The sequence below is a fragment of the Drosophila innubila genome, chromosome 4 (genome assembly GCF_004354385.1).
Source record: "Drosophila innubila isolate TH190305 chromosome 4, UK_Dinn_1.0, whole genome shotgun sequence".
NCBI lineage: Eukaryota > Metazoa > Arthropoda > Insecta > Diptera > Drosophilidae > Drosophila > Drosophila innubila.
The window spans coordinates 427,936-441,822 of record NC_047625.1 but is presented as its reverse complement, the minus strand read 5'-3'; the positions used below and the strand labels follow the sequence as shown (position 1 = coordinate 441,822).

General features: G+C 30.6%; 3 protein-coding genes across 3 annotated transcripts; 1 reads left to right on the top strand and 2 right to left on the bottom strand.

Moving 5' to 3' along the window:
- Window positions 1-3,877: 3,877 nt before the first annotated feature.
- On the bottom strand, window positions 3,878-5,560 carry LOC117787153 (40S ribosomal protein S3a). The gene is made up of 2 exons (XM_034625987.1): window positions 5,190-5,560; window positions 3,878-4,457 (listed from the first exon to the last, which is right to left on the bottom strand). Exons 1-2 carry the CDS (start codon window positions 5,528-5,530, stop codon window positions 3,992-3,994), a joined length of 807 nt encoding a protein of 268 aa, XP_034481878.1. The 5' UTR covers window positions 5,531-5,560; the 3' UTR covers window positions 3,878-3,991.
- Window positions 5,561-6,650: 1,090 nt separating this feature from the next.
- Window positions 6,651-9,882, top strand: LOC117786397 (polycomb protein PHO). The gene is made up of 6 exons (XM_034624660.1): window positions 6,651-6,826; window positions 7,362-7,542; window positions 7,608-8,296; window positions 8,945-9,242; window positions 9,307-9,426; window positions 9,491-9,882. The coding sequence occupies exons 1-6, from the start codon at window positions 6,733-6,735 to the stop codon at window positions 9,660-9,662; spliced, it is 1,554 nt and encodes a 517-aa protein (XP_034480551.1). The 5' UTR covers window positions 6,651-6,732; the 3' UTR covers window positions 9,663-9,882.
- A 29-nt stretch (window positions 9,883-9,911) lies between these two features.
- Window positions 9,912-13,350, bottom strand: LOC117786308 (osmotic avoidance abnormal protein 3). The gene is made up of 7 exons (XM_034624534.1): window positions 13,273-13,350; window positions 12,987-13,211; window positions 12,025-12,672; window positions 10,635-11,464; window positions 10,376-10,568; window positions 10,202-10,313; window positions 9,912-10,141 (listed from the first exon to the last, which is right to left on the bottom strand). The coding sequence occupies exons 1-7, from the start codon at window positions 13,342-13,344 to the stop codon at window positions 9,939-9,941; spliced, it is 2,283 nt and encodes a 760-aa protein (XP_034480425.1). The 5' UTR covers window positions 13,345-13,350; the 3' UTR covers window positions 9,912-9,938.
- Between the last annotated feature and the right edge of the window lie 537 nt (window positions 13,351-13,887).

Here is a 13,887-nt window from a genome sequence, read left to right as displayed (position 1 = left end):
TTGTAGAGCCCCCAGTTGAAATAAAGTTCTGTGAAGATACATTTTAAAACTAATTAGTTTTCAGTTTTAAAATTGAGAAATAAACTATCAGTTAATTATATCAGATAATAATTTTAATGCGTTGGTAGGAACAGTTCTCTTCATGGTTTATCGAAGCGAGCTGGGTAAGTTTGTCATCACAAAAGTTTTAAAAATATTAATTTATTTTGAAATTAGTTATATACATAAACTAACCTTTACATATGCATATTCTAGTCGGCGAAATTCAATGTTTTACACTTGATTGACCTCATTTCGAATAATTCTGCACTGTAAACGAAAGTGTTTAAAGAATTATTAAGTTTTGGTTTTAAGTAAATGACAAATTATATAAAATATTAATTATATCAGCAATTAATTTTAATGCGTTGGTAGGAACAGTTCTCTTCATGGTTTATCGAAGCGAGCTGGGTAAGTTTGTCATCACAATTGTCTAATTTATTTCTTACATTTATAATTATAATTGAATAGTTAACTAACCTTTTATACAATATGACAAAAATATATATTAAGATTCCTCGGAATGTGTTCATATCCTATGAATAAAGAAAAAATATTACAAACTTGCTTATTCTCTTATTTTTATTTTTTACTTTATTAGTTATATATATAAACTAACCTTTTCATATGCATATTCTAGTCGGCGAAATTCAATGTTTTACACTTGATTGACCTCATTTCGAATAATTCTGCACTGTAAACGAAAGTGTTTAAAGAATTATTAAGTTTTGGTTTTAAGTAAATGACAAATTATATAAAATATTAATTATATCAGCAATTAATTTTAATGCGTTGGTAGGAACAGTTCTCTTCATGGTTTATCGAAGCGAGCTGGGTAAGTTTGTCATCACAATTGTCTAATTTATTTCTTACATTTATAATTATAATTGAATAGTTAACTAACCTTTTATACAATATGACAAAAATATATATTAAGATTCCTCGGAATGTGTTCATATCCTATGAATAAAGAAAAAATATTACAAACTTGCTTATTCTCTTATTTTTATTTTTTACTTTAGAGAATTTAACTATTTAAATTCAGAGGATTAATTTTTCATTTATCGATCAAATGATGGGGAATCCGTAGATAATTCATCACATATTCTAGTTTAAAAAGTCTAATATATTTATTTATTTGTAGGTGCCAATTTACCTTTGTATGATGTGAAAGATATATATAACATCACATTGTAGAGTCCAAGCTTAAATTAAGTTCTGTAAAGATACATTTTAGAAATAATTAATTATTGGTTTTAAAATAACGATATAAGCTACTAGTCAATTATATTATATCAGCAACTAATTTTAATGCGTTGGTAGGAACAGTTCTCTTCATGGTTTATCGAAGCGAGCTGGGTAAGTTTGTCATCACAAAAGTTTTAAAAATATTAATTTATTTTGAAATTAGTTATATATATAAACTAACCTTTTCATATGCATATTCTAGTCGGCGAAATTCAATGTTTTACACTTGATTGACCACATTTCGTATAATTCTGCACTGTAAACGAAAGTGTTTAAAGAACTATTAAGTTTTGGTTTTAAGTAAATGACAAATTATATAAAATATTAATTATATCAGCAATTAATTTTAATGCGTTGGTAGGAACAGTTCTCTTCATGGTTTATCGAAGCGAGCTGGGTAAGTTTGTCATCACAATTGTCTAATTTATTTCTTACATTTATAATTATAATTGAACAGTTAACTAACCTTTTATATAATAGGACAAAAATATATATTTATATTCCTCGGAATGTGTTCATAGCCTACGAATAAAGAAAAAATATTACAAACTTGCTTATTCTCTTATTTTTATTTTTTACTTTAGAGAATTTAACTATTTAAATTCAGAGGATTAATTTTTCATTTATCGATCAAATGATGGGGAATCCGTAGATATTTCATCACATATTCTAGTTTAAAAAGTCTAATATATTTATTTATTTGTAGGTGCCAATTTACCTTTGTATGATGTGAAAGATATATATAACATCACATTGTAGAGTCCAAGTTTAAATTAAGTTCTGTAAAGATACATTTTAGAAATAATTAATTATTGGTTTTAAAATAACGATATAAACTACTAGTCAATTATATTATATCAGCAACTAATTTTAATGCGTTGGTAGGAACAGTTCTCTTCATGGTTTATCGAAGCGAGCTGGGTAACTTTGTCATCACAATTGTTTAATTAATTTAAATTTAAAATTATAATTGAATGGTAATTAACCTTTTAAAGAATATTCCGCAGAATGTGTTCATAACCTACGAAAATGGAAAAGTATTATATTGTTGTACTGTCCTTATATATATATATATATTAATATTATATTTCAAGTTTTTCAAATTTACTGATTCTTTTATTTTAATCATTTACTTTAGAGTTTAACTTTTTGTCTTTTTAAATTCAGAAGATTGATTTTTCATTTATCGATCAAATGATGGGGAATCCGTAGATATTTCATCACATTCTAGTTTAAAAAGTCTGATATATTTATTTATTTGTAGGTGCCAATTTACCTTTGCATGATGTGAGGATATATGAAATATCAATTTGTAGAGCCCCCAGTTGAAATGAAGTTCTATAAAGATACATTTTGAAAATAATTAATTATTGGTTTTAAAATAACGATATAAACTATTACTAAATTATATTAAATCAGCAATTAATTTTAATGCGTTGGTAGGAACAGTTCTCTTCATGGTTTATCGAAGCGAGCTGGGTAAGTTTGTCATCACATTGAAATCAGAGTTAATTTATTTTAAAATTATTGAGTTGCTTTTTACCTGTGCTTTGAATATTTGATGTTCTGAGAATTCCACAGTTGACAAGTGATCCTTCTGTAATGGAATTATTAAAGTTATAAACATCTTTGTTTTCATTATTTAATTGGTGTTTGTATTTAGAAATGTTCAGTTAAAAAGGTGAAGAGTTTCATCAATTATAAATGATTCAAGAGTAGCAAATAATAAAGTCATCAAATTGTGTTTAAATAATAGTATAACTTAAAATAGTATAACTAACCATTTATATTTATTATAATCGGTCGAGAGGGGTCTGGACATATTCAGATCTGAAATTGGAGTAACATTCGTTTATTATTTATATTTCACTTAGAATTGAGCGTAAAATTTATTAAATAATTAAATTCAGTTGCAAAGGTGAAAATTTCATCAGATACAATTTCAAGAGTAGCAAATAAAGTGGTCATCAATTAAAGAATATATTTTTATAATATTTGGATATATGTGCATTAATTACCTGAATAATTATATTTCGAAGGTGATTCAACTCCAGAAGTTCGATCCCAATCTGCAGTTATTGAAATCTGTTAATTATATTGTATTTTTTGTATTTGCTTAACTTTTTATAGAACTAAATTCAGTTGCAAAGGTGAAAAATTTCATCAGATACAATTTCAAGAGTAGCAAATAAAATAGTCATCAATTTAAGAAGATCTATCTATAAAATGTTGAATTATTTGTAATAACTACCTGTTTTATTATTATATTTGGAGAGTGGTTCAACTCCAGAACGAGTAAATCCTGCAAAAATTAAAATCTGTTAGTTTTATTTTATTTAAGGTCAAACAGTTGATATATATTTTATATTCAGCTTGCAAATAGCTTTCATCAATTAATTGACAGAGACGAAAAATAGAAAAACATCATGAAATATGATAAATTGCCATTAAAATATAATAATAATAATATATTTACTAACCTTTTTTGGCAGCAAACTTGAAATATAGTGAGTTGAAAACTGCAAAGAGAATGAGTAAAGAAGACAAAAGGGGAATCCCAAAACCCGCCCTAGATAGGATAATAATAATGTTAAAGTTTTGTTTGTTTTATTTAATGATTATATTGTAAGACATTCGTGTCTCTTTCGAATGCAATAATAAATTGAAGATTTACAGATGCATTCAAAATTCTCTTAGTCTCAATTTAAACGGCCTCCTGTACGGGAGGTTCATATCCCTCAGGGCGATCGATGACGGCTCCCTCGGCGGAGACTACGGCTTCGGTAGTCTTGCCACCTCCATCGCCGTGGAGTTCCAGGAGTTTGGAGACATCGAAGCGGGGCTTCTTGAGGACCTTGACCTTGCGGATGTAGACATCGTGGAGTGGATAGATGCGCTGGCAGCTCTTCTCGATGTCCTTGGCAATCGAATCCAGAGCCAGTTTGTTGACCAGCTGCTTCAGATCGGCGCTGCTCACCTCATTCGTAATGATATCGGTCATGCGACCGCGAATCTTGCGCACCTGCGACTGCTGGGCATAACAGGTCTTCCTCTGTGACTGCTGATCCTTGGAGGTGAATCCGATGCAGAACACGCGCAGCAGATAACCATCGATGGTCTTGGCCTCAACAATCGATTCAATCAGAGTTTGCCATTTCTTAACCATCGATCTGTTTGCCATAAAAAAGGTAATCAAACAATTAATATCCATAAATACGCACGTGTTGCATTTAGTGTTGCCAGCACAGCTTATTTTCCGTCAAATCTGGCTTTTACTTTTATTCGACTGGTTTTTTTTTTAAGAAAAAATGTAGTCAGTTTAAATATAATAATTAATCGAACTTAAAATTAGCCTCGGATATTTATTTGTTTCTAAAATTATAATTATTGTTCGTACAATTGGCCACATTAATGTAATGTAAACTATCAGCTATTTTTTAAGTTGGCAACACTACTGCAAGGTTAAGTTGGCCGCACTGATTACTTACATGCAATAAACCATAATTGTAATATATATACATATAGTTTAAATATAACTTAGTTAATTTTCTTAGCTTAAAGTTGCAATTATTAAAAAAAATATATAAAGAGGAATTTAATAAGTTAAAATTTCTTTTTTGGCTGCTGTAAAGTTAAGTTGGCAATACATTGCAATTATATATAAATAGTTTAAATATGACTTGTAGTTATAAAGATTAAAGATTAAACGGCTTTTAAATTATTTTGGATATAACTTGTAATTTAATAATAGTATGGGTTGAAATAAGCTGTGAGTCACTGTATTCCACATACAGTGGTGACACCACTGTTTTAACATTGGCAACTACTTTTCAGATGCACTGCTCTAACATTGACCACTATATTTTTGATGCACTGTATCTCACTCACACACACAAACTTACCTGTACTTATCGGTGGTCAAATCCATGCCATGGAAATTGCAGAGAACATTGCGATCCTGCACATCCTCGGCTATCAAACGGAACTTGCGGAAAGATCTCTCGGGATCGATGTCTTTCTGCAAATCGGCCAGGGATACCTCGAAAACGCGACCTTTCAAGTAATCGGAAGCGATTCTTTGGCCTTGGGTGCGATTCACGAGGGTTTTACCAATCTGTCGGGTTTGGAACATGTTGGGTGCCTTGACATCGTACCAATCCTTGCGGGAGAATGGATCCACCACCTTCTTTTTGCCACCTTTCTTGCCACCTTTGGAGAGACCCTTATTTTTACCGACCGCCATGGTTAATGTTTAAACCGGAAAAGGTCGAATCACGTTGACTGAACTGTCAAAACAGGGAACTGTCAAACAGCAGGGTTGCTCAGTTTTCTATCGTTGACAGAAGGCTGACTTACACCATGCGTAGTATGAATAAATTGTCAAATAACATGTGGAGCAAATGAAATGAAACAAATATTGCATTTCAATAATTGAATTTAGCTTTTTTTTTATATATGTAATAATCTTTTGAATATCCCCAGACTATTATGTGATTTTTAATCGTTTCAGTTTTAATTTGAAATTATTTCTTATATAATTATAATTTAAAATTACGATGGGTCAGTCGTGTTTAGTTGACAATAATTTAATAAACAAATAAGTAAATATAAATGCAATGCAGACGAATTAAGGTCCAATTTGTTATAAGCTCTCCAATTATGTTTAACTGAACTGTTCGAATGAAAAATAAGAAAGACATATTTAATTTACCAAAATCTACTATTGTATTTACATCTACTTAATTAATAATAATAATAAATAAATAAATGACATGGGTTCAAATCAATTATTCAACTTTAGAAATATATTTATATGTATATATTATATTGATAAAATTTTCGTTCCATTCCCTTTGTTTCATCGATAAGACTTTGTTGTGCAAAAACGAATTGCTTTATTGAATGACAGCACTGGTATTTTGTGACTAACAAAGTCTGGTCACACTATCAGTTATTCATCGCATCCATTTTTGTTCTGCTTGTTTCCCTTTAAAATTATTTTCACAAGCCAAGTGTTTATAATTGTTAATCAAAGACAATTATTATGTTTTTCACCAATCAGCCATAATTCATCACTCGGTTATAATACGTGCTACCACAAAGAATGCAACTCTGGCATTTGTTTCTATTGCAAATGTGAAATATGTACAAATTTATGGCTAACAAAACATACAAACACATAAACATATAGCGGTATCAGTCAATTGATTATTTAAACATTAAAATCTAATTAGTTTGCAACTTACGCTCAGGAATATCAAATAAATATAAATAAAAAGATTTACGCAAATTGTTTGGTAAACAAAACAAAACAAAACACCTACATATATATATATATATATATATATATATATATACATATATATATGTACATATGTATCTGGCATAATTCGGCATTAAATGCAATGTTTAAATATAATTAAGACATAAAACGTAAAAATAGTAATGGATCCGAGTAATTTTGCGTATGAACATTACGGAATATTAGTTCAAAACGATGACGATGAAGTTTCCAAACCCGTACACAATCTAAATGATGGTAACTATACATACTGTACCCACTTTACACACACTGTTAGCCAAGTAATTGTTGACATGCTATAATTGTATATATTTATATTTTATTTTGTGACAACAATTATTTGACCAACTTTATGTTGAACTTTATTAAATATAAATCAGAGTTTTGATTTTTTGATAATTTTAAATGTATTTAGTGTCTATGTAAATCTATAATAATAATGTTATTGTTTTTCTGTATATTTATTAAATATTGGTATTACATTTATACTAATATTTAGTATTATTATATTTATACTATTATTTTTTATTTACTTATATCCTACATAAATCAGTAATTATAATGTCATTGTTATTATGTATTTTTTATTATTATATATTTATTTTTTTTCTGTATATAAATTAAATATTGTTATTGTATTTATATTATTATTTATTAATTGATTTTCTGTATATTTATTATTATTTTATTATATATACTATTATTTATTATCATTTGATAGCCTTCATAAATCCATAATAATAATGTATATTTATTAAATATATCTCATCAGTTTTGTGCCCCGACGGCATTGTTCAAAGTGCTGAGATATATCTTGAATCCCATCGACATCATAATGATAAAGTGTTTGAGACATATATTCAATCGGAGCATAATAACTATGATGCCAAATCGCTGTTGAAGTTGGCTAAAAATATTTGCACCTCATCCTCAACATCAACCTTAGCAAAGGAGTAAGTAATATAATGATATTATAATTCACTCTCATACTTAATGTTCATTTTCAACTCCAAAACAGGCAAAGGAACAATGATGTTAACTTAAAGTTGGAGGACACAATTCCCCAAGATTTGATGAACTATATGCAGCAGCTACGAGAGCAACAACAACAACACCAACAACTAAGAGAAGATATAACTATAGATCAAACTAAAGCAACTGAAACAATGGACAATAGACAAAAGAATGTGGCTTTAATACAGACAGCGAATGGAAAGTCAAGACGCTGGGAACAGAAATTGGTACAAATCAAGACAATGGAGGGAGAGTTTAGTGTAACCATGTGGGCATCTGGGACATCGGATGATGATGAATATACTGGTGTCAATGATAATGAGAATGACTCAAACATTGCTCCGCCCACAATGTTAATGTCGTCACCCAGTCAAGGCATAAGCGATGAACAGATTCATGATCAAGAAAAGGACGAGACAGTATTACAAGAACAGCAACAGCAATTGTTATATCAACAGCATCAGGAACAATTCTTTCAGCTGCAACAGCAGATGACAGGAACAGGAGCAGTAACAGGAACAGACGAAAGTACTCCGGGATGTCAGCTAGTTAACGGACAAACTGTGGAGAAGCAAGCGTTGAAACCAAAGGATAATCCTTGCGAAAGATCAACAGAAACTGTCTCTGCGACTGTGTCAGGATCAGGATCAGGAACAGTTCACTTTGCTTTAGGTGCACAAGTCATTCGTCAAGGTAAAAATCCAAATCCAAAAACATATAGTAATAGTATTAATTATGCTGCCTCACACGAATTCAGAATATTTTTAAAGGAATTAAAATTAAAAGAAAGCTAAGAATACAATATTAGGAAGCCAAGATAAAAAAAACAAAAAAGGAAAAACAAATAAGTAAATTTAACTATGAGTAAAAATACTCAGAGTACAAAAATAAGGGGAAACAACTTGGATTACAAAATTAGGAAAAGTCTAATTTAAAAATATTTTAATTTATATTATATTTTTTGATTATTTCTCCTAATAACAATTTGCTTAGTTTCGTCTTTTCTAATTCTTATCTTCCCTATATTTTAATCTACCCAATTTTGTTTTTCCTGTTTTGGATCTTCTCAATTTTATATCCTTGTTATTATTTTCTAATACCGAAATTCCTAACTTTGCTTTTCATATTTATATATTAAAATTAAACGCTTTTACCATTTGTTTTCCCAATTTAAAATTTCCATATTTTCGTTTTATAAATACAATTTTCCGAAATTCGTAACGGAAATCATTAATTTGAATAGGTTAACCGAATTGAGGTCTAAATTTATAGTCAATTATAGACACATAATCATTGGGAATCATTAATTATATATAAATTTTTATATATTTCTATCTATAGATGCTTCCGTTGAGAATATTGCAACGGATACAGATTCAGCGGACTTTACACAATATGTGAACGATAAAAAGATTGCCTGTCCACATAAGGGTTGTCACAAATACTTTCGGGATTCATCGGCAATGCGCAAACACCTACACACACATGGACCCCGTGTGCATGTGTGTGCGGAATGTGGCAAAGCATTTGTGGAAAGCTCCAAACTAAAGAGGCATCAATTGGTTCATACGGGAGAGAAACCATTTCAATGTACCTTTGAAGGCTGCGGAAAACGTTTTTCGTTAGACTTTAATTTAAGGTATACAACATATTTTAAATATGCATTATAAATCTATTATAAATATATTTAAAATTGAATTTAGAACACATGTGAGAATACACACTGGAGACAGGCCGTTTGTTTGCCCCTTTGATGCTTGCAACAAAAAGTTTGCACAGTCAACCAACTTAAAATCACATATATTAACCCACGCTAAAGCCAAGTAAGTTGCATTTTTATATATATTTTAAATACAAAATCGATTTTAAAGCTATCTATGCTTTCAGACGAAACACAGGTAATTCACGCTTTGCCAATTGTCCCAGTGCGAACGAACCTTTAAGTCCCAGTGGAGGAGAGGAAAGTTCAACAAATTCTAATTCAAATTCAATTAAAGTCGAATTGCGTGATAATACAATATCAGTTAACCATGCCTCTTTTGTAATGTATGCCGACTAAAATGTGTGCTGCATATTTTAGTTACTCAATAAGTGGTTAAGTGTAAGTTTAGGACAACTAATATAAGCTTATATATATATATATAAATATAGATTATAAACACAAGAGAAAGAAATTAGAATGTATGTATATAAATATATGTGTGTACATATAGAAGGAATGAAAAAGAGACTTATTTTCTCAATAAGATTGTCATTAAAATGGAACGCATAGAAATTAATATTGTCTATTATTTAATATAGTTTAGGGTATCTGAAAGTCTGTTTTTATCATTTATTATAAACCATTAATTGTGCTCAACTTTAAAGTACCATTGTTGCGACTCGAATTATGTATTTCTTTAGGTGTAGCATTAATCCAAGATTTGTCCAATGGATTCTCAACTCTTCCAAAATCATAGTTAATTGTTGCATTTCTATTAAGCGTCGTCGGTTGTAACTCATTAATGGTCAACGGAGTATTTTTACGTAACATAAAATCTACAAACATGGAATTAATGCATTTAACTACAATAAATTATTATTTTAACATTTACCTACCACGAATATAAACTTGGGATCTCTTCTTTTGATCGCTGTTCTTGCGATTTGGGCGAAAGTAATTCTTAAGTATATTGACTTTATACATTTCAGGCGATTCATTACGATTCAGCTGCAATTAAAATTAGATTAAGCTATCGAACATATCTAGTTGAAATTAAATATAAAAAGTACATCATTATCATCCGTGTCTGTTGAACTTATCTCTTTATCTTCCGAGTCTTTGTTCTCAATGCTAAGTGTTTTTTGAAAAGCCGATCTTAGATTGGCGGGAGGTAATTTCACAGTGTTTTCTATTGCGCTCGGTAATTTCCATGTCTTTGAGTCGTCATTCCAAAAAGAGTTCTCCAAAATTTCTTCTGGATTCCTGAAGTTTAAAGACTCAAATAATTTTACAAATTAAACTAAGTTGGGAAATTTAGATGAATATTACCAATTTCTACCATTTTTACGAAGTATTGGACGCGCTTTGCTTAGGAGCAGTTGATAGAACTTTAAATGTCGTCCAAGCTGTCGAATTTCATCTAGATAATCGTCTCGATCTAATTGAAATTCCGAGTTCAGATCATCAATCTCTCTTTCGAGCATCTTCACCTTTTGATTAAACATCTTAATTCGTTCATTTTTGATGCCTATCTCCTGCTGTATATTGGCATAATGATCCTGTAATAGATCACGATCCTCACTTTCAACTCGACTTAATGCTCGGGCAATCGCACTCAAATGTTGTTGGGCTTCCAATTTTCGGAGTCTATGACGTTCCCTCAATTGCAAGTCGTTAGCTCTTTCCCCACCGATCAGAGTTTGTTTTATTAGATCAATACGTTTACGAGCGTTTAATTGAATATTATCCTGATCAGATCTTGACTCGTTCGAAGCTTTAATATAAATACTGTCTTTATGATCCGTCTTTTTGTCTCCTTGTGTCTCTTTATTGTTAATTTCTTTTATCATCCGTTGTCTCATCTTGGCTTTTTCCTCCTCCAGCCATAATTTCCGTTGCTTATCATTGTCTTCAGTAAATTTGTGCAGAATAACACTCTCGTTTTGATGACTCTCATCCAGCATTTTTCGCAACATAAGTATTTCATCCTGATATTGACGCAGCTGGGCATCCTTTGGGTCTTCATTGATTTTTGGTATATTTGATATATTTTTGGCTCGACTCGCATATCGTAATGTAGACAATGTTTCATCGTAGTTAATATCAGCTGGTGAGATGCACGATATCATGATTGTTTTTGTATTGCCTCCTAAGGAATCCTATAGATAGGCCAAAATCAAAAAATAATTTCTATCTTTTATATGGTTAATTATACGAAATCCGAATATTATTAAGAAATTACAAAAACAATGATAAAACGAAGAGTAAAATTTTTGGAAATTTCCCAGTAACAATTTTCCTGATTTTCTTTACCATATTTTATTGCTAATTATACCCGTTACTTAAACAATTAAAGATAATTAAACACGTTACTTTTACAATTATTCGGTTTTCATGGTAATATACGTTATCTATTAATATTATCTACTATCCTACTTAATCGCAGCAAGATCGGACAAGTAGAACGGCAATAATAGCTAAACAAACTTATTAATAATTAAGGCAACACACGCACCCAAAGTATATTTATATATATTGAAATAAGTAACGGGTATTCTATTGTCGGGATCTCGACTATAGCCTTTCCGACTAGTTTTTATATCCAAATACCAAAATTCTTATGTTTGTTTTCCCAATTTTCATTTAACAATTTTCGTACTCTGAGTAATATTTTTCGACATTGGGAATCCTTTTATATAACACCAAGAGTATTACGTACCTGAAGCAATCGCGTTAGCTTTGAGTCCCTGTAAGGCACATGTTTTGTTTTACCATCAACCAGAGCTGATATAACATTACCCAAAGCTGATAGTGATAAGTTGATCTTTGCGGCTTCTTTAAGTCTTTCACCAAAAGTTCCAGTTTTGGACTGTCTTTCGGAGCCAGCCAAGTCGACCAGGTTCAATTTGCCCCTACGTATGCCGCCTATTAATGGCACCGATGCTGTATTATTCAAATCCGAAGGTGTTCCTGATCCAGATCCCGACCCGCCTTGAATTTGTTCCAAGCTTATTGTAAATATTGTATGCGATCGTGAGCTTTTTTCATTCATTAACGTGGCTGCTGTGATACGATTCGTATTTCCCAAATTCAACCAGCTATAGCATTCCTGGGCATTTATAACTGGTTGGGTAGTTAACGATGGAACTGTGACTCCAACACCAGGTACATCCTTTAGTTGATGGTTTGTTATGGACTCAGATATATTCAAGAGGTCTCTTATATTCTCATTGTAAATTTCCAAGTAGCTCACCAAGGCCAAGTACCTGACACTGCTGGCTATCGAGATTGTCTCAAATATATGGTCAAAGCACCTCTGAATAATGCCCTTGTTATTGTTAGATGCATCTGCAAAAGAACCATCGCCCTTTTTATAGGAACGAGTATATAGTCAAATGTTAAGTAAATAGATGCTTAAATTTCAAAGTTAGTATGAATATAGTAAAACCAAAGACTACGTGAACATATTTAAGTTAAATAATTTAATTAATGCTGGATTTAATTTATTTTTAATCATGGGTTATTTAATTTTCCTAATTTCCCATTTCCTTAATTTTCCCTTGTAAATGTATGGACAACTTTTAACTCTCATAACTTTCTCAAATCTCAACCCATTTTAATAAGTAACGTCTTTTTAAACAGTATTTGACTTCTTATATTTTGTGTATTACTACTTTTTACCTGCATTGTGTGCGTTTTGCCGCAGCCTGTCTGACCATAGGCAAATATTGTCCCATTATATCCCTCCAGTGTGCTCTCCACCAAGGAATAACACATATCATTGTAGATCGTCTCGGTCTTTGAGATGCCATCGTAAACGCTATCAAATCTAAACAATTTTCTCGGTGCATTTCGAGCCAAGGGATTTAGCACAGAAACAACGTAATCACCAGTTTCAACAATGTTCTACAAAAAATAATTATTGATTTTTGATTTTGTTATAAATTATTTTATGCACATAACATACATCACACTTTTTGGCTATTTCCTTTTGATTCATGGGTCGACATCGTACAATAACTTTAACGTTTTCACCCATTTTCCTGATGCATCTGAAAAAAACTAAAATAAATGCATTTTATTTAGGTGAATTCTTTAATTGATTTGACTGACAACTGAAAAGGGACATTTCACACTGTGTTGGTGGCTTGAACTTGAACCAATAACCTACTGTGTTCCCATTTGTATACCCTGTAAAAAATTACTATGGATATTATGGTTAAAGGCAACATATGCAACAGGCATACGTATATTACTTTCTTAACTGTTTAAATTTTTCCTTGATTTTTGAATTGTAAATAAATATGTATTTTTAAAAATTTTTTAACACTTTATAAAAAAAGGATTGTAGTTTTTTTTAAATTTTTTTCCAAGCAAACATTTTGTAAATTTTTTTAAGAAAGTGGTGAGAAAGGTTTATCTAAGAACTTGACTGAGGGTATCTCGTAGTCGAGCACTTAGTTGTTTATCTAACTTAATTTTTTTCAATCCGTTTATACTAGTTATTATTTACACGTATTGATATTGATGAATGTATGTGCGTGTGTAAAAGTATGACTAATTACACTAGCTCACAAAGTAT

What these genes read in the sequence shown, in the direction of transcription:
- LOC117786397 (XM_034624660.1), top strand. Translation starts at nt 6,733, where the DNA reads ATGGATCCGAGTAATTTTGCGTATGAACATTACGGAATATTAGTTCAA. An exon ending in CGTACACAATCTAAATGATG is followed by an intron (nt 6,827 to 7,361) that starts GTAACTATACAT and finishes ATATCTCATCAG; the next exon opens with TTTTGTGCCCCGACGGCATT. An exon ending in TTAACCCACGCTAAAGCCAA is followed by an intron (nt 9,427 to 9,490) that starts GTAAGTTGCATT and finishes CTATGCTTTCAG; the next exon opens with ACGAAACACAGGTAATTCAC.
- LOC117786308 (XM_034624534.1), bottom strand. Translation starts at nt 13,344, where the DNA reads ATGGGTGAAAACGTTAAAGTTATTGTACGATGTCGACCCATGAATCAA. An exon ending in CGTAAAAATGGTAGAAATTG is followed by an intron (nt 10,569 to 10,634) that starts GTAATATTCATC and finishes TTTAAACTTCAG; the next exon opens with GAATCCAGAAGAAATTTTGG. An exon ending in CAGACACGGATGATAATGAT is followed by an intron (nt 10,314 to 10,375) that starts GTACTTTTTATA and finishes TTTTAATTGCAG; the next exon opens with CTGAATCGTAATGAATCGCC.
- LOC117787153 (XM_034625987.1), bottom strand. Translation starts at nt 5,530, where the DNA reads ATGGCGGTCGGTAAAAATAAGGGTCTCTCCAAAGGTGGCAAGAAAGGT. An exon ending in TTGACCACCGATAAGTACAG is followed by an intron (nt 4,458 to 5,189) that starts GTAAGTTTGTGT and finishes TATGGCAAACAG; the next exon opens with ATCGATGGTTAAGAAATGGC.